This window comes from Drosophila biarmipes, chromosome 3L, assembly GCF_025231255.1.
Source record: "Drosophila biarmipes strain raj3 chromosome 3L, RU_DBia_V1.1, whole genome shotgun sequence".
NCBI classification, from domain to species: Eukaryota; Metazoa; Arthropoda; class Insecta; order Diptera; family Drosophilidae; genus Drosophila; species Drosophila biarmipes.
In genome coordinates this window covers 518452-538776 of record NC_066613.1, presented here as the reverse complement: position 1 = coordinate 538776, position 20325 = coordinate 518452, and the positions used below count along the sequence as shown (strand labels likewise).

Genomic DNA, 20325 nt, shown 5'->3' with positions numbered 1-20325 from the left:
ACGCTCGGTCGAAAGGGAGAGGAATTTTCAGAAATAAAGGGTAACGGCAATTATCGTGTCCTCCTTTTCCCAGTAACTTTGTTTTTGTATCGTTTAACTATCGTCCAGAAGTGTCTCAGAAGTTACTTTTTCGCGATCGCGACCCTTTTTGTTTTTGTAAAATGTGTGCTATCTTCTAACTATCGTCCAGAAGTGTCTCAGAAGTTACTTCTTTGCGATCAAAATGTGTGCTGTCGCCTTTCTGTTGCTCAGAAGTGACGTTAAGTGAAGTTACTTCTACGCGATATATGTATATTTAGTTTTTGTAAAATGTGTACTATCGTCTTTCTATCTTCCAGAAGTGACTTAAAAGTGATTTCTGGACGATAGGCGATAGAATTCTTTTACTTGCAGGGAAGAAATAATAATCAAGTCACTCTCTATGAAATAAGAATCCAAATTTAATTGTAAACAAGCCAATGGAAAATTACCAAGCTATAAAGAAGCCACAGAAAAATTACCATGAAAAAAAACCTCAGCTTGTAGACTAAACAATTAGAACGAGCCGCTGTTCAGACTATCGGCACGTTCCCACAATTCAGGATACTCAGATTTCGGCACCCAAGTCTGGAGTCTAAAGTCCAAAGTTAGAGAGTCACTCAATAGCAACAAAACCCACTCACAAAAAGCTCTAAAGCTCAAAACCGAGGTATGATCGTAAATGAAGTAGGAGTTAGGGAGTTCAGTTTGAGATTTGTCAATAGCAAGTCGGTGTTCTTCAGTTTAGGAATAAGAAATTAAATTAACTTAAGCTTATGGTGCAAGAATTTAATTGGCGCAGTCGGTAGGATCTCAAAAAATCCTTTAAAAAGTTACCGGTACTGATCAAAAAGAAGGATAATACTATACGACTAGTTTATCCTGATCAGCGTAAATTCCGTGAACAAACAAGGACAATAAAAAGAGATCCGCAAAAGAATCTATGTGTAAATCATTCGCATGCAGAATTTGAATAAAATACAAATCGGTCAATACGCGCCAATTTTAAAAAATGATTAGTACCTATATGGAAAACAAAAATAAATTAAGGATCAAAAATCAAAATCGTTCAGTACGCACTTAATATAAAAATGAAAAGTGCCTATATTAAAAACAAAAAGAAAACGACAAAATGGCTAATCCATCAGCGCTACCACAGCTTTCCGAGATTCATCTGAATCAATTGATCGGACAAATAAAGGAATTCGCATACTTTGATGAAAATCCAGCAGAGCTAAGCCGGTATATCGCCAGGGTTGAGTACCTCCTACAACTATACCCTACTCAAGGTGCCAGACAAACTCACATCATATATGGAGCCATCGAAAGGACCATTGTCGACTCAGCGCAAGCAGTCATCGAGGAAGAAAAATCCAACGCTTGGGTAACTACAAAAGCAGCTCTTATCAAGGTCTTCAAGGACCACAGGCCTTATGAAGACATCATTCAGCACATCCGGGACACCCCACACCAAGGAAGCATCAGTAAGTGAACTTAAGCTTATATCTTCAAAAGCACATAATAAATTAGAATTAGAGTCAGAACCAACAGAAAGCTTACTTTATACATACTCATTAACTAAAACTATTAAGGATTGTATCGAGAGAAAACTTCCTGACAGATTGTATAATTGTTTATCCAAAAAAGATATCACAACTCTTGCTAACTTAAAAGAAGCAGCAATGATTCTAGGCCATTGGGATGCAGACCCATTCGATAACTATAATACCAGACGTCATGATAATAGAAGGTATTCGTTAGGTTCACACCAAAATTATATTATCAAAAGTTTAATTCTCAAAATTATCCAAGGTATAACAATAATAATTCAAGGCATAATAATAATTCAAATAATTCATCAAGCCCTCAAAATTCACTAAGTAAAAATCAAATTCCCACTAGGAACCAAGGTAATTATCACGAGTTTAAGAGAAACCTAGATCAAGGCGGGGCACAAAATCCTTAAAATTTCCAGCCATCTACTTCGAATAATTCTCCTAGTGCACCTTTTAAGAGACAAAGGGAAACTGACAGTGCACAGAATAGGATGGACGTAAATTTTCAGCAAACTGCCTGCCTCGGATACAGAAAGTTTGCCCATATGTCAGAGCAATGATTAAAGGAAAACTCTTTAGAGCTGTGATAAATATCACTTTAATGACAAAGAATTTTGCAGAAAATAAAGAAGAAGAAGAAAAATGAAAAGTGTATACAATAAATGGATCAATGGAATTGAGTAAAAGTCTAACATTAGATCCTTGCAAAATCTGTCCTACTAAACAGAAATTTTATTTGCATAAATTTTCTGACAATTAAGATAAATTTTTAGGCAGAGATTATTTAAAAAAAAAGTAAAGCAAAAATAAATTACGAGGACGAAGCAGTGATGTTAGCAGATACGTTACTTGAGATAAAGTATGGAGAAAATTATATGGGAAAAAATAAGACCACATTAAAATGCCTTAATCCACCATTATTTGAAAAAAATCTAAAAGGATAAAACCGCATTAGAATGCCGTAATCCACCCTTGTTAATTGATCAATTATTTCATTTTGCTATTAATATTGAGTTAAAAGAATGTAATGAATTCAAGTTAAAACATTTGAATGAGGAGGAAAAAACAAATTTAAAAACTTTTTATTTGTACTTAATGACATTCGGTACAAGAAAGGTGAAAATTTGACTTTTACAAGTATTATTAAACATTCAATTCAAACCAATCACGAAGATCCAGTATATACACAGAAAAAATGAGTCAAGATCAATTTTATGGTAAGTTTGTGTTTTTTCTACAAATATAATTTTATACCCTTGCAGAGGGTATAATGATTTCAGTCAGAAGTTTGCAACGCAGTGAAGGAGACGTTTACGACCCCATAAAGTATATATATTCTTGATCGGCGTCACAAGACGAGTCGATCTAGCCATTTCTGTCTGTCCGTCCGTCTGTCCGTCCATCTGCCCGTCCGTTTCTACGCAAACTAGTCTCTTAGTTTTGAAGCTATCGGGCTGAAACTTTCCCAAAAGTCTTCTTTCTATTGCAGGTAGTATATAAGTCGGAACGAGCCGGATCGGAAAACCATATCTTATAGCTCCCATAGGGACTATCGGGGAAAAAATTTTTAAAAAATTATATATTTCGTGTTTTTTAACATATACCTTTCTAAGCTTGGATATAACATTTTTAAATTAGTTCTCAATTTCGAATTAAATTTTATCATAATCGGACGACTATATCTTATAGCTCCCATAGGAACAATAACATATAACAAAAAATTATATCTTCGGTATTTTTTAACTTATGACCTCCTACGCTTACAAATAACATTTTTTATTTGGTTTTGAATTTCGAATTAAATTTTATCAAAATCGGACGACTATATCATATAGCTGTCGTAGGAACGATCGGATAATTGGTGGGAAATAATGTGAAGCAAATTATAGCTTTGGGGCTTTTTGACATATTATTTTATAATATTGGGAATAAAAAATTTTATATTTTTAAGAATTTCGAATTCAATTTAATAAAATTATTGATTGAAGTTAACTTTATTCCTTGTTTTTTAATATATTTATAGTATATATACATGTGCATATATATATATATATATAACTATTATTATTATATATAGTGACATATCCATGGTTCAACGCATCCCTATGCACATGTCCACACACCCACACATACACACAGTCACCCTCGAGACACCCTTTAAGAAATAATAATCGAGTCACCCTCTAAGAAATAAGAATCCAAATTTAATTGTAAACAAGCCAATGGAAAATTACCAAGCTATAATCAAGGCACAGGAAAATTACCATGAAACAAAAACCTTATGAAACAAAAACCTCCACTGTTCAGACTATCGTCACGTCCTCGCAATTCAGGATACTCAGATTTCGGGACCCATTTCTGGAGTCTAAAGTCCAAAGTTAGAGAGTCACTCACAAGCAACAAAACCCACTCACAAAAAGCTCTAAAGCTCAAAACCGAGGTATGATCGTAAATGAAGTAGGAGTTAGAGAGCAGGTTCAGTTTGAGATATGTCAATAGCAAGTCAGTGTTCTTCAAATATATAGCTAAAGAATTCCATCAAATTCAAATGGAACCAAAATCAATAGCTAAAACAGCATTCTCGACAAAACATGGTCATTACGAATATACTCGAATGCAATTTGGCCTTAAAATCGCCCCCGCTACTTTCCAAAGATGTATGAACAATTTATTAGAAGATTTAATCTATAAAGATTATTTAGTATATCTAGATGATATCATAATTTTTTCCCCTTCATTGGAAGAACACATTCTATCATTGAAGAAAGTATACCAAAAACTACGAGATGCCAATTTAAAATTACAATTAAATAAATGCGAATATATGAAAAAGGAAACCGAATTCCTAGGTCACGTAGTAACCACTACAGGTAAAAAACCAAACCCAAAGAAAATAAGTGCCATTATAAATTTCCCCATACCAAAAACCCCAAAAGAAATTAAATCATTTCCAGGACTGTGGGGATTTTATCGGAAATTTATACCGAATTCAACAAATATTGTAAAGCCAATGACTATGAAATTAAAAAAGGCAGCAACAATTAATATTAAAGACAAACCATACGAAGAAGCATTCGAAAAAATGAAAGTCCTAATTACATCCGACCCTATTTTAATTTATCCCGACTTTAACAAACCATTTTTTTAAGAACAGACGCAAGTAACATGGCGATAGGAGCAGTACTATCTCAGAATCATAAACCAGTTTGTTATGCCAGCAGAACCCTTAACGAACACAAGATAAATTATGCTACGATAGAAAAAGAACTTTTAGCAATCGTGTGGGCTACCAACTACTTTATTTTCGGCAGGTCTTTCGAAATATTAAGTGACCACAAACCCTTAGTTTGGTTAAATAATATCAAAGAACTAAATATGAAATTACAAAGATGTAAAATAAAATTAAATGAATTCGGCTATCAGACAATATATTTACCAGGAAAAAAGAATTTCGTAGCCGACGCATTATCTAGAACCAAGATAGAAGAAACCATGTTTACGGACAATGTTGAACAGGAAACCAAGATAGAAGAAACCATGTTTACGGACAATGTTGAACAGGACATACAAGATGAAACAGATAGTAACGCAGACGCAACAGTGCACAGTGCACAAGAAGACAATCAAAACTATATTTCTATTACCGAGAAACCATTCAATTATTTCTCTCGACAGATTGAATTGATTAAAGGAAACGAAAATACGACAGAAGTGACACACTATTTTCATAAATTAAAAATTAAAACTATTTATAAAGAAATGAGAGAAACTTCAGCGAAAGAAATAATTAAAGAGTATTTATGAACCAAAAAGAGTGACATTTATTTCCATGATGACTCAGATTTTATTATATTCCAAAAAGCTTATGTAGAAATTATAAGTGCAAGTTCTGACGTACACAGACTTTAAAGAAAAAATTCTAAAAAGACACAAAGAACTTATACACCCAGGAATTGAGAAAACTGCAAATGGTCCAGAGAAAAATATTGTTTCCCTGACTATCAAAAATTAATTCAAATATAATAAATGAATGTGAAATTTGTAATATTGCCAAAACAGAACATAGAAATACTAAAATGATATATACCCCAGAAATTCAGAATATATTTAAAATAAATAATAAATTTCTTATGGATTTTTATATGGTATGCAACCAACAGTTTATCATGCTAGACGTATATTCCAAATTTGCTACTTTAGTGGAAGTAACAGGTCGAGATTGGTTAGAAGCCAAAAGAGCAATTATGAAATTATTCAATGAAATGGGAAAACCTCAAGAAATTAAAGCAGATAAAGATTCAGCATTTATGTGCGTAGCTTTACATAGTTGGTTAAACTCAGAAGGAGTTTAAAGAACGGCATTTCAGATATAGAAAGATTCCAAAAAACAGTAAATAAAAAGTTAAGAATCATGGGAAGTGAATCAAATATTAAGAATAGATATACAAAATTCGAACTAATCCTTTATATTTACAATCATAAAACCAAACATAATGCTACAAATCAGACACCAGCTGATATTTTCATGTATGCAGGAACACCAGATTTCGACACACAAATGAAGAAAAGTAACAGAATTAAAAAATTAAATCAAAAACGCCCTGACTATGAAATAGACCTAAAATATAAACAAGCACCATTAGTGAAGTCTAAGACTATAAACCCATTTAAAAAACAGGTACTTTAAAGAAAGTTGACGAAAAACATTTTGAAGAAACTAAATGTGGAAGAAAAATATTACATTATAAAACAACATTTAAAAAGAAAAAGAAAATAAATTAAAGCAAATATGATAATAATTCCAGGATAACAAAAGGAAACGAACGGACCAATGAAGCCGAAGACTTCAATGATGTTATTCAAATCCGATATTTAGTAGAGAAATTTAGAAGAGAAATTTATGGAATTACAATAGCTAAATGCAGTAAAAGAGGTTTATTTAACATTGTAGGGTCTGTTTACAAATATCTGTTCGGAACTTTAGATCAAGATGATAAGGATGAAATGGAACAGAAAATTAATAATTTAATAGACACTAGTGCCAAGAATACTGATTTAAATATGATAATAGATGTTATAAACAATGGAATTGAAATAATTAACAACCTTAAAGAAAAATGAGAAATTTAAGACATTTTACCGAATATGTAGAAGACATAGAACTAAGAATGCAAATGACAAGGTTAGGGTTATTCAATCCAAAATCGCTAAAACATGATTATTTGAAAAATATTAACCCTGAAAAATTGTTAAAAATCAAAACTTCTACTTGGCTCAAAACTGACACAAACAAAATTTTGAATAATTCCCATATCTCTTCAGAGATAATCAAATCTCCTGTTTTTGAAATTATTCCTTATCCTGACGATAATAATAATATTCTAACAGAAAATATATTTAAAAAATATTTCCTTTTTGAAGACAAAGTATTTAATAAAGAAACAGAGAAAATAGTAACTAATTAGACAAGAAAATACCAAATGTAAATTCACTAAAACTTATACAAATTTCCAAATTATTTATGTTGAACCCAATATTTTATTGAAATGGAACATCCCTAAAACATTGCTAAATCAAAATTGCATTAATAAAGAAATTTCTATTGTCGGAAGTAATATAGTTAAAATCCTTAATTATTCAATACAATTAGATGAATACACTCTTTCAAACTCAATGTGAGTGTGTAATCACACACCGAGCGTTTATATAAGTAATAATATAACAAAATTGGAACCATTGTTTTATTATTATATTCAAACAAAAGAAATAATTGAATCACATACAAGATATTATAATGTACGAGGTGTGTTCAAAAAGTAAGGTGACTTTTCAAATTTCGCGGGCAACATATTTTCGATTATCGATTTTTTTGTTTTGTTATGTTGGTACACTCTTCCCTAACATCTGTACCAAGTTTCAATTGAATCCCCTTTTTTGTTTAGTTGTGAGAGGCGTAAAGGTAACAAGTTGTTTTGCGTGCTCAGCGATCGTGCTTTGCGTGCTTTGCTATCGAAAAATATGGATCAAAGGATTTGCATCAAATGTTGTGTAAAAATAAAATTAAGTGCTCCGAAACACTTGAAATGTTGACAGTGGCATACGGTAAAACTGTTCTGAGTAAAAAAAATGTTTACAAGTGGTACAAACTCTTCCAAGATGGCCGGGAAGATGCCAATGACGAGCCTCGCTCTGGACGCCCAAGCACGTCAACAACTGATGAAAACGTTCAAGCAGTAAAGAAAATTGTTTTGGAAAATCGTCGAACCACTATCAGAGAAGTTGCTGAAGATGTCGGTATATCGCTTGGCTCATGCCATGAAATTTTTTCAAACGTTTTGGGCATGAGTCGTGTGTCAGCGAAGTTTGTTCCAAAATTGCTGAATTTTGACCAAAAGAACAGTCGCATGAGCATCGCTCAAGAGCTGTTGGATGACGTCAACGACGACCCAGATTTACTCAAAAGGGTCATAACTGGTGACGAATCATGGGTATATGGTTATGATATCGAAACCAAAGCCCAATCGTCAAGACCAAAAAAAAGCACGCCAAGTTCGATCAAATGTCAAAGTTTTGATCACTGTATTTTTCGATTACCATGGCGTGTATTTCAAACAATTACTTTAACAGCTTTTGTAATTATTATTATAAGCACTTTATTGTATTTATGGTATAAATTTAAGAGCATACCAAGAAAGCTTATTGTAAAATATGTAAAATCAAAAGAAGAAACACCACAGAATACAGAAGTTGTAAACGATCTATCTAATCTATTATTATATATAGTTCAACGTACTTCTATGCACATGTCTACACACCCACACATACACACAGTCACCCTCGAGACACCCTTTAAGAAATAATAATCAAGTCACCCTCTAAGAAATAAGAATCCAAATTTAATTGTAAGCAAGCCAATGGAAAATTACCAAGCTATAAACAAGCCACAGGTATTACCATGAAACAAAAACCTCAGCTTGTAGACTAAACAAGCCAAGGAGTTAGGGAGCGAGCTCAGTTTGAGATTTGTGAATAGCAAGTCGGTGTTCTTCACATATAAAAATTGTAACCAGTGTAAGAATAAGAAATTAAATAATGTTTTTTTTTAACTTAAACTTATGGTACAAGAATTTAATTATATATATTCTTGAACAGGATTACAAGCCGAGGCGATCTAGCCATGTCCTTCTGTCCGGCCGTCGTATGAACGCTGAGATTTCGGAAACTATAAGAGCTAGAACAGTCAAACTTGGAATTTCGCTGCTTTCTAGCGCAAGTTTGTATCACGCTAACTCAATTTTTATGAATAAAAAAAAATTTTAAATGATATTTATTTTACTCATTAATACCAATCGATTGACCCAAAAAAAATTTGCCGCACCCACTCTAACGCCCACAAACCGCCCAAAAATTTTTTTTATTAAATCTATCAAAAAAATTATGCTGAATCATGTTGCAGATCACACATTTTTCTTCTGAAATCAAGTAACTAACTCGTTTAAAATAAATTGACAAATTATATCTTTCTGACAGATTTTTTCTCCTGTCGCTAACCGCTTCTCCAACAAATCTTAACATTCAATAGTTTCTGGATGTCTCTGTAATGACTTTCAACATGACTGAAAAGCCTGCGTAATACATTTTCTAAGCACCATAAGTGCAAATATCACTACAACTTCAATACGACGTGTATTGCCTAATTTGTCATGTCAATGAAACGTTTTATGTGCTAAACAAAATTTATATTTAATATTGATAAATATTAATATTGATAAATCCAATAAATCCATCAAACGATTTAATTGCCCGACAAAATTTTACAAAAGTATTTGTACCGTTTGGTTGAAAGGTCCCAAGCGGCATCGACATTTTCTGTGGAAGGTGAGCGACAACTCTTTGCGCTTCACCTTTAAAGCGGACTTTAAATAATTCAATTTTTGACAGTACTTAGACTCTCCTTTGTATATATCAACATACAAATCCTGAAATAGGTACAACTCTTTAAAATGACCGCTAAGTGCGGGCAACTTCATATTAGGTATGCTTGGAAAATTTGTAATACTATATAAAATAATTATTTATTAATTATTAAAATCAATTTAAAACTATAACTAACAATTTCCGGTTTTAAATCAGAGATATTTTTACCTTTTAATCATTATTTTTCAAATTGGCCGCTTCTTTTCCCGTATTTATAAATACCCTGCAGTACCATTCAGCACTGAATGAGCACCGAATCACTACAAAGCGCTCAACTGAGCCCTTATTCAGTGCTCAACTTGTTCGAAAATTACTGCTTAAATTAACAATTCTAAAGAATAAGCACAGATTTATTTCTCTTTAAAGCAACCTTTTGAGCGCTTTTTTATATAGAAAATTATGCACTGGTTCCGCACAGGTTAAGCGTTTCCTAAAGCAGAAAAAAAGCACAGGTTCAACACAAGATGAACGCTTATTTAAGCAGAAGAGCACAGATTAAACGCTTTGAGAAAATATAAATATAAAATATAATTTTGGTTTTATTTCACTGTTTTGATTTTATTTACTTTTTAATTTACAATGCGGGCTCTGGGGTTCCCGCTGTTATTGGGGTCCTTGGCAGCATCTGCATCCTTCTGCTGCACCTTTTTCGGAAGTTAAGTTTAAGTTTGAATTAGTTTTCTGTCTCTTGAATTATTTAATTTTGTTGTAAAAAGATTTAAGAAAAGTATACAGTTGCGTAAATAAAGCACACTTTTCCAGCAAGTAATTATGTAAAAAAAATCTCTTATTTTGGGTTCCTAGAATATTTGCACTCAAAAATATTTTAAGATTCGTTAACAGATTTGTAATACCATTCATTAATTCATTTATATGCACCGTTTCTAGGCAAACTAGCCCCCCAGTCTTTAAGAAATCTGAAACTTTTCCAAAAGTTTTCTTTCTTTTGCATGTAGTATATAAATTATCTTATAGCGCCCATTGAAATAATCGGAAAAAAATTACCTCTTACTCGTATAACCTCCAACGCTTGGAAATTACATTTTTTAAATAGTTCCGAATTACGAATTAATTATCATATAGCTGCCATACGAACGATCGGAAAATTGGGAATTGGGAAAATAATATAAGACAAGAAAGGAAGAAAACGTCGGCAATCCGAAGTTTGTATACCCTTGCAGTTATAAGAAATTATAAACATTAGTAACACCATGAGCAATTTTTAAGGATTGTTGCTGGCGTCAGTGATATTAAAAAAAAACCCAAGGAAGAACGCTATAGTCGAGTGCCTCGACTATCAGATACCCGTTACTCAGCTTAAGGGAGCAAATGGGAAATGGAGACATATAGCCAGCAAAGCGATATTTTAGGGCGCCACCTACCGGATATTTCAGTAGATGCTATGTGGTCGTCAGACAGAATTTAGCGTTTAAACCGTGTGAGACAAACACAATTCAGTTAAAATTTTGATCTTATCATAATAATTAGAGTGGGCGTGGCACCCCTTGCGATGCGCAGGAAGCCCTGGAATCTACATGTCAAGTCTGCCTGTTCTAGCTCTTATAGTTTCCGAGATCTCAGCGTTCATACGGACAGACAGACATACGGGCATGGCTAGATCGACTCGGATAGTGATCCTGATCAAGAATATATAAACTTTATGAGTCGGAAATGCTTCCTTCTACCTGTTACATACTTTTCGACGAATCTAGTATACCCTTTTACTCTACGAGTAAATATTCATTATTTCTTCGACCGTTTCTTTGATAGCTATATAGGGTCATCCGATTTTAATTAATTTTAATTCGAAATTATTAAAAATATAAAAAATAATATTACTAATATTATAAGATAATATGTAAAAAAAAAACCTAAGCAATAATTTGTTTCATATTATTTTCCCTCCCATTTTCGGATCTCTCTATGGCAGCTAGATGATATAGTCGTCCGATTTTGATAAAATTAAATTAGAAATTTAGAATTAATTAAAAAATGTTATTTCCAAGTGTGTGAAATTGTATATTTAAAAACATAAAAGATAAAATTTTTTTATTTTATATTTCCACCAATTTTCCGGCGATACATCCCTAAGTCACTTACAAGTCAGTCCCGCGAAAAATGTTATTTGTTCGGCAACTGAAAAAATATATTTGTTGTAACCAACAATAAAACAAGAAAGGAAGTTAACTTCTGCAAGCCGAAGTTTGTATACATTGCAGTTATAAAAAACAATTTAAAAAAAAAATGTATTCATATTATTTTCTCACTAATTTCCCGATTGTTCCTATGACAGCTATATGATATAGTCGTCCGATTTTTCGAATTCGAAATTCAGAACTAATTAAAAAATGTTATTTTCAAACTAAGTAGATTATATGTCAAAAAGCACCTGAACGTGTGTTTCTGTCGTTTAGGACAAGCTGGACAGCTGTTTTTCTGGCGACTCTAAGAAGCAGTGGACAACAGCAGTTTTAACAGCGAATGTTAGATTTCTGATGCTAATGCTAGCAGCAACACACACAGAGGAAGACATAAGGAGAAGCTGGTCGCGTTTATAACCGAACTTTTATATTTCATAATTTGTAAATCAAAATTAGCATTAAGTCAAAGATTGAAAGTATACAAATGAATACAACTGGTGAAGTTCAACATATTTCCGAGTTTTTATTACAAAGTGTGTGAAAGACCCCCAGAGTAGACTTCTGCTCAACTTTGACGATCGGGTGCGAATCGTCACAACATTTTGGTGGCCCATGAGGGAAACATACACTCATAACTTCATCAGCTTCCAATATTTGTAAACATACTTCAATCTGTGTGCTTACTTGTGTGCAAATCTATTATTAATTTAAACCAGCAAAGTTACGCAACCTTTGCCACGTACATCCCATAACGGAGCCTCGAATAACGGAGGAATCAAGAAGTCGAGGAGAATAGCGGATTCAACCCATGCCTATTGCCATATTGCGACACACTAGTCTCGTGAAGTTTGCCGTCCTCTTCAAAGCTTGATCGCAACACGAGCGGAACGACTGAAAAAGGTGAGTGTGTTTGTCAGAGTATTTGTGCGTGGTTTTTCAAAGCAGAGTGCAATAGGAAAACATTAAAATGGGTAAAAATGAAAGTAATGGTAGTGATTTGGCACAACAGAGCTCGGCACCTTTGGCTGTGGTCGAGCCTTTTGCAGACATGTACGCAATGCAGTTGGACTTATCTTCCAGGTTGACCCAACTAATTAAAAATGCTAAAAAGGACGGTCAAATAAAGAAAGCTAAATCCTACTATGAGTTTCGCCTCAACAAGCTAAACGAGCTTTCGAAACAATTTTACGCAAACCATCAATCGCTCATTTTACAGCAATGTCCACGATCGCATCCATATTTTGCGGATGCTGTTGAAGACAATTTTAAGCAAGCATACAGCCACATTTATTGTTCTTTCGTCGATGAATACGAAACCAAGTTTCCGGTTCCAATACAGGTATCAGGAGATCAATCCATAAACAACACCCTTGTGCCCAGTCCTGTTTCCACAATTCAGCTGCCCAAATTGCCCGTACCCCACTTTTCAGGAAATTTTGCAGATTGGCCATCTTTTTATGACAGCTTTACGCAGCTAATACATGAAAATCAATCTCTTTCAAACATTCAAAAATTTAATTTCTTGAAGCAAGCACTACCGCACGGACGAGACCAGGATATAAACCATATGGCATTAACAGAAACCAACTATGCAGTGGCATGGAACCTTGTGGTAAAAGGATACAACAACCCTCGACTGCAGTTCATGTACAATATGAATGCACTGTACGGAATCGAGCCACTGTCCAAGGAGATCGCGGTGGACCTTAGGAATTTGTTAAACTGGGCAAATGAATGTATAAGTGAATTCCGACGAATACACATTGCCATTGATTCCTGTGATAATTGGTTGGTACATCACTTACTCACAAAGCTGCCTATCAGCACAACACAGGCCTGGGAACATTCCCTGGGCAACAACGTGGAAATCCCCACCTTCACAAAGCTGGAGGTGTTTCTGCACAATCGATTGGTCAGCATCGACCTAATTGAGAGTAGGAAACCAGCCGTTCCAGTTAGATCATCTATACAATCGACCAACCATCGCCAGACAACCAGACCATCGGGAAACTCCACTGTTAGGGGACACAGCTTCCACAGTACTCTTGAGTCTGGATCCATCAGGTGCTCGCTCTGCCAACAGAATCACGTTCTAAGACGGTGCCCGGACTTCCTTGCCAAGGATTGTTTCGAAAGGTTATAGTCGACCGCTCAAAGGCATGCATCAATTGCCTTAGTGCTTCCCATTCTCTCAGTCAATGCAGCAGCAACCAAAACTGCTCGCAATGTGGTCAACGGCACCACACTTTGTTACATTTCCCGAATGCTCAACAAAGTCCTTCATTGACTCCTGGAGTATCCCGACAGCATACTTCAGACTCTGGTCGGAGCGCAGACGCGGTACAAAATGCACCATCAACGCAACTCTTCAGCGCAGTTGCCTCCCATCTGAACTCAACGACCCTTCTTGCTACTGCACTGGTTCGGATCGTAAATAACTCCACTGGGCAGTCAGCTTTAGTTCGAGCTCTCATCGACCATGGTTCGGAAGGCACCCTCATCACGGAAAACATCGTTCAAGCGCTTAGACTCAAACGGCATCCTGTTCGAGCTGAGATCACGGGAATTGGTAATACGTCGCATAATCAGTGCAGGCACAGCACCGTCTTCACCATAATCTCATGTTCAGGATCGGATTTTAACGCCTACGTATCCTCAGCCTTCATCCTTCGGTCACTAACAGGTCATTTACCAAAACAAAATGTAAACATTAAGTCCTGTAAACATCTCCAATGGTTATCCTTTGCAGATCCTAATTTCATCAAGTCGGGTCGCATTGACCTACTTATCGGTGTCGACATTATCCCGCAATTAATGCTTCCGGACATCCGGGGACGGTGGCAGAACCAATTGCACAAAACACACAGCTGGGCTGGATAGTTTTTGGACCAGCTAAAGCAGCCCAGACGACATCAATCTCCATCCGTTGTAATTTGACAAACCTAAACAACATGGTACAGAGGTTTTTCGAATTGGATCAGGTCTCCACAACAAGACAACTCAACGCAGAGGAAAGATGGTGTGAAGACCATTTTCAACAAACTCATATCCGTCAGCCGAATGGGAAATATCTGGTTCGTTTGCCTTTAAAAACGTTGTTTGACCCCACACAGGTAATCGGCCGGTCAAGGCAAATCGCATTAAACCGTTTTCACGCCCTGGAAAGGAAACTTAATCATCGGCCAGATTTCAGTCAACAGTATGTTAGCACTATTCAAGAGTTCTTTGATCTCAAGCAGATCAAAGAGGTAAAAGGTAGTGATGAAGAACTCACTAGGATCAACGCTCAAAGGCAACTCTCAATCTCTGCGTGCACCGTTCCACATCATGCTGTGATCAAAGACGACAGTTTAACTACAAAGATGCGCGTCGTATACGACGCTTCGTGCAAAACGTTAGGTCTTTGAATGATATTTTATGCACGGGTCCCGCACTACAAAACGATCTTGGAGGAGTTATAGTCAACTGGCGTTTCCATCGGTATGTCTTCGTGGCCGATATAACGAAAATGTATCGCTGCCTAGATATGCATGAAGAAGATTCCCCGTCTCAGCGAATTTTCTGGCGCGATGAAAAAGGACTCATCAAGGAATATTTTTTGACTACAGTAACGTTTGGCACTGCCTCGGCACCCTTCACGGCGATTCGAGTCATACATCAGATTGCGTCCGACGAGAGCGAACGCTATCCTCTGGCCGAGCATGTCCTTAAAAAGGAAATCTATGTGGACGATGTTCAAACCGGACACGAGACCATCGACGGAGCTCTAAAAATTCGCAATGATGTCATCGCAGCTCTGCAATCAGCAGGCATGGAACTCAAGAAGTGGGCATCCAACCATCCAGATATATTAGAAAGCATCCCAACTACAGATCTCTCCAACAGTAGCATTTTTGAGATAGACAATAAGGACTCCATTAAAACTTTAGGGTTGTATTGGCATCCAAACAAAGATGGTTTTGGTTTTAATCTTAAGTTTTCTCTCAATCCTATATTCACCAAACGTTCTATACTATCCACAGTAGCACGCTTATTCGATCCGTTGGGATACCTGGCACCAGTGATCATCCCTGCAAAAATCCTGTTGAAGGAAGTTTGGAGTTTTCGTATCGAGCGCAAGGATGAGCCCCCCGCATCATTAAATTGGGACGACCCATTGCCAGATCAACTCGCCGAGCAGTGGCGACAGCTCATTCAAGAGCTCCCCGACATTGAAGAGATCCCTCGGTGGTTAGGCTTCGATTTAAGGCATGTCTCGCCGTTGCAAATACACGTGTTTTGTGATGGATCATCCATGGCGTATGCAGCATGCGCTTATCTTCGAGCTAGTTGTACGGATAGTTCCGTGCAGATTAACTTATTAGCCGCCCGCAGTCGAGTCACACCTGTTAAGACGCTAACAATTCCGAGCGTTGAGTTATCCGGAGCCCTGCTGTGTACACAATTAGCCGATTGGATTGTCAATCAACTTCAAGCATCACATCACACCATATCCGTACACTACTGGTCGGATGCAATGATAGTGCTGTATTGGATCAACGGTGACCCTAGGCGTTGGAAGACATTTGTGTCGAATCGAATTGGGGCAATCCTGGAGGCAAGCTCGCCATCGCAGTGGAGACATGTTCTTACGCAAGAAAACCCAGCAGATTGTGCTACACGCGGACTCACCCCTTCCCAGCTGAAACACCACACGCTTTGGTGGAACGGACCACATTGGCTGCAGCTTTCAGAGGAGCATTGGCCAGTCAATCCAGTTCAGTCCCCAAAATCAGAACTTATTTCAGGAGAGGAATCCTTAAAGCACATCGGAGCCCACATTTGTATAGAAGTGCAACCATTTATCGAATCATATTCCTCCTATAATAAACTCTTATTCGTTACAGCCTACGTCAAACGATTCATTTATAATACTCGTCACAAAAAAGCGGATAGACTGACCGGTCCTATTCAGGTATCTGAATTTCAACAGGCTCTGTTCTCACTGGTGCGGATGGTTCAACAAGAAGTCTATTCGGAAGAATTATCAAGACTACGATCCAACAAATTTCTATCCAAACACAACAAACTCAGCTAGCTATCACCGTTTCTCGACGATGAGAGTTAAAGGCTGACTTAAAAATGCTTTGCAGCTCTCCATATCTCAACGCACACCAATAATCCTTCCAAAGGCCCACCACCTGACGATTTAAGTTATAAGGAACGCTCATCACAACACCTTACATGGCGGTGTGCAACTAACTTTATCTACAATTCATCAAGTTTTCTGGATCGTCAACGGTAAACAGGCAGTAAAAAGGATTCTGCGACAGTGCGTAACCTGTTTCAAACACCGGCCGTCACCATCAAGCCAACTGATCGGAGATTTACCAGCGCACCGTGTCAATCCGCCCAAACGGGCGTTCGAAGCAACTGGAGTTGATTACACTGGTGCGAATGAGATAAAGTCATCCAGATTCAGAGGTCACACTTGCTATAAAGCATACATTGCAGTTTTCATTTGTTTAGCGAGCAAAGCGATTCATTTGGAAGCAGTCACGGGAATGTCGGCACAGCATTTTCTGTGGGCGCTGCAGCGCTTTATCGGACGTAGGCGTTTTTGTCAACATCTATACAGCGACTTTGGAACCAACTTTATCTCATCTGACAAGTCTCTAAAGCTGTAGACCAATGAATTCTATAAAGGAATTGAAGAGACAGTAGTTCCTGAACTTACTCGTCGAAATATTCAGTGGCATTTCAATCCTCCACATAGTCCAAACTTTGGAGGACTCTGGGAATCCAACGTAAAAGCTTTTAAAACCCATCTTTATCGATCGTTTAATGGGATTCGAATGACGTACGAGCAGCTGTCTACCATTCTTGTCCAGATAGAAGCGTGCTTGAACTCTCGACCATTATGTCCCTTAACGTCTGACTTAGATGATTTGCAAGCTCTCACCCCTGCACATTTTTGAATCGGGGATTCAATGATGTTACTCCCTGAGCCTAGTCTTAAGGATTCTTCATTAAACACAGAGTTCCTGAATGGTCAAAGGATGTTTCGCCTCTTTTGGAAAAAATGGAGTGCAGATTGGCTATCTCATCTGCAGGCGCGCCCCAAGTGGCGCCACGAAACTGGCAATCTTCAGCGTAACGACATAATCATCATCAAGGATGATCGAACTGGTCCTTCTGACAGGAAATTAGGGCGAATCATCGACCTACATCCTGGGGCCGATGGGCTCGTTCGAGTAGCTACAATTAACACCTCAACGGGTATTTACAAGAGGTCTGTGTCAAAGATTTGTCGTTTGCCCTTCCCAAGATTTACTGAAGAGTCTAGCCCAAGTACACAACCCAAGCACCTTTGAATATACCCGCATTCATTCCATAACACACTTCAACCTTTTCAGAGTTTCAGCATGGTCTAAGGCTTTGAATACTGGGTCCTGTATTGGGGGCGGCATGAACGGTTGTTTCTGTCGATTAGGTGAAGCTGGACAGCTGTTTTTCTGGCGACTCTAAGAAGCAGTGGACAACAGCAGTTTTAACAGCGAATGTTAGATTACTGATGCTAATGCAAGCAGCAACACACACAGAGGAAGACATAAGGAGAAGCTGGTCGCGTTTATAACCGAGCTTTTATATTTCATAATTTGTAAATCAAAATTAGCATTAAGTCAAAGATTGAAAGTATACAAATGAATACAACTGGTGAAGCTCAACATATTTCCGAGTTTTTATTACAAAGTGTGTGGAAGACCCCCAGAGTAGACTTCTGCTCAACTTTGACGATCGGGTGCGAATCGTCACAACAGCACCAAAGCTATAATTTGTTATATATATCTTCCGATTTTGATCATATTCAATTCGAAATTCAAAACTAAATAAAAATGTTGTCCGATCCGGCTGGTTCTGATCTTTCTACTACCTGCAACAAAAAGAAGACTTTTGGGAAAGTTTCAGCCCGATAGCTTCAAAACTGAGAGACTAGTTTGCGTAGAAGCGGACAGACAGACGGACGGACAGACGGACATGGCTACATCGACTCGTCTAGTGACGCTGATCAAAAATATATATACTTTATGGGGTCGGAAACATTTCCTTCACTGCGTTACAAACTTCTGACTCAAATCATTATACCCTCTGCAAGGATATAAAAAGGATAAATAATTTGTACAAAACTGAAATTTTTAAAACTGTCTTTGCAATTTATTAAAATTTAAGATAAATATATACTTTTTTTTATTTACGACCATATATAAGTTATCTTGTAGACGGTTGCTCGGTGGTAAAGCTGCTCCAGATCCGGCCGATGATGAGGTGGCACCGGTAGGGTGGTTGATGAAGTGTAAAATAAAGTTTATGTCGAGAGGGTGACTGCACCCCCATACCCCTGGCCTTAAGCTCAGTGGGCGAATGCAAATAATAAGACGGCGATAGCCGGAGTAAAGTTTACGGAGATAAGTGTTCTTTATTCAAATGATTATAAAACAGAATTGAGGAACTAAGCAGTAGGGTGCTTAGTTGGCAGGCCGACCGCATGACAGTGGAAAATGCTGACGATCGCAAAATGAGCATAACTCACCATACCGGGAACCGATGGGATCCAGGCACGACCCCCAAAGGCGGGTATGCTGAGTCGTAATCTAGAAACACTATGGTAATGCAAGAATCACCCAAGATTTCTACCGACCGTTTGTTACCCCTCAGTAGTGTTAACTACTCCCCCCTTAGGAGTCCTCGGTCGTCTTGAATGTTTCGGCAACCTGTTGCATTTCCCATGCATCTCGTCTTCTCAAAATCAAAAGCTTACTCAAAAAGCTTACTCCCACGCCGATAGCGATCCAGATGTCCGTTGATCCAGCCGACTTTACTTCGTTTTTGAGGTTTTGGATCGTTTTCAGGTTATGGCTGTTCATCCTCTGAAGCATTGGCATACTAAGCACGTGGTTATGCCCGATATTGTTTAGTCCGCAGTTTTACTTATGCTTTCGCGCCGGTTCAAGTATTTTGTGCCGTTTACAAAGGCTAGTGGCTCAAATGTTATTAGATGCGTGCCATTGGGGCCGTCATCGTCTACCAGCGTTATAGGAGTTAGGTGGCTGGCCTGCGCTTCGCAATGCGCCGTGACCCCTGCGTGTATACCTTGGGCACTAGTGTCCTGGGTTGCCAGTTTGCAGAATGCTCCGTACATCGTCGACACGCAATCAGGGATCGCTAAGACTTCCTGGTTGCACCCAGCTACCACGTTGTCCTGTAGTTGGAGAACGGTGTGTTGGTGAGAAACGGGAAAGACGGTAACCTTTTTACATTTAAATTGTATTTTAGGGTATGCTCATTGCACATGTCGGACTGAAGGACTTTAATATTACATGCCTCTATTAGGCTGACAATGGGGACCTCTGTGGGGTGATCAACTAAAACGGACTTCAAAACTCCATGGCTAAGAATGGCATGGCTTATAATATTTGATTTTGCAAGTGTAACCGTGAGCATCAGATTCTGTATCTCTGTAATTAGCATTCTATTTCTGGACAAAAGAACTTCGTATAAATGTGGTGTGTCAACCATGTCATTCATTTTTGCCTTAATGATTTCGTTGACAGTATCGGTTAGTTTGTTAATCTGCTTTTGCGTTTCGGTGTTAA

At 37.3% G+C, this 20325-nt stretch overlaps 1 protein-coding gene across 20 annotated transcripts in view; it reads left to right on the top strand.

The window, feature by feature from the left end:
- Window positions 1–20325, top strand: part of LOC108035863 (acetylcholine receptor subunit alpha-like) — a 604633-nt gene that overhangs the window by 231588 nt on the left and 352720 nt on the right. Inside the window, exon 7 of one of the 20 annotated variants that reach the window (XM_044092702.2) lies at window positions 11966–12202. The exons of the other annotated variants lie outside the window; for them this stretch is intronic. Within the exon in view, the coding sequence (XP_043948637.1) occupies window positions 11966–12026 (61 nt within the window). The 3' untranslated portion in view covers window positions 12027–12202. Of the gene's footprint in view, window positions 1–11965; window positions 12203–20325 lie in introns of those variants that run through there. 20 annotated transcript variants of the gene reach the window in all.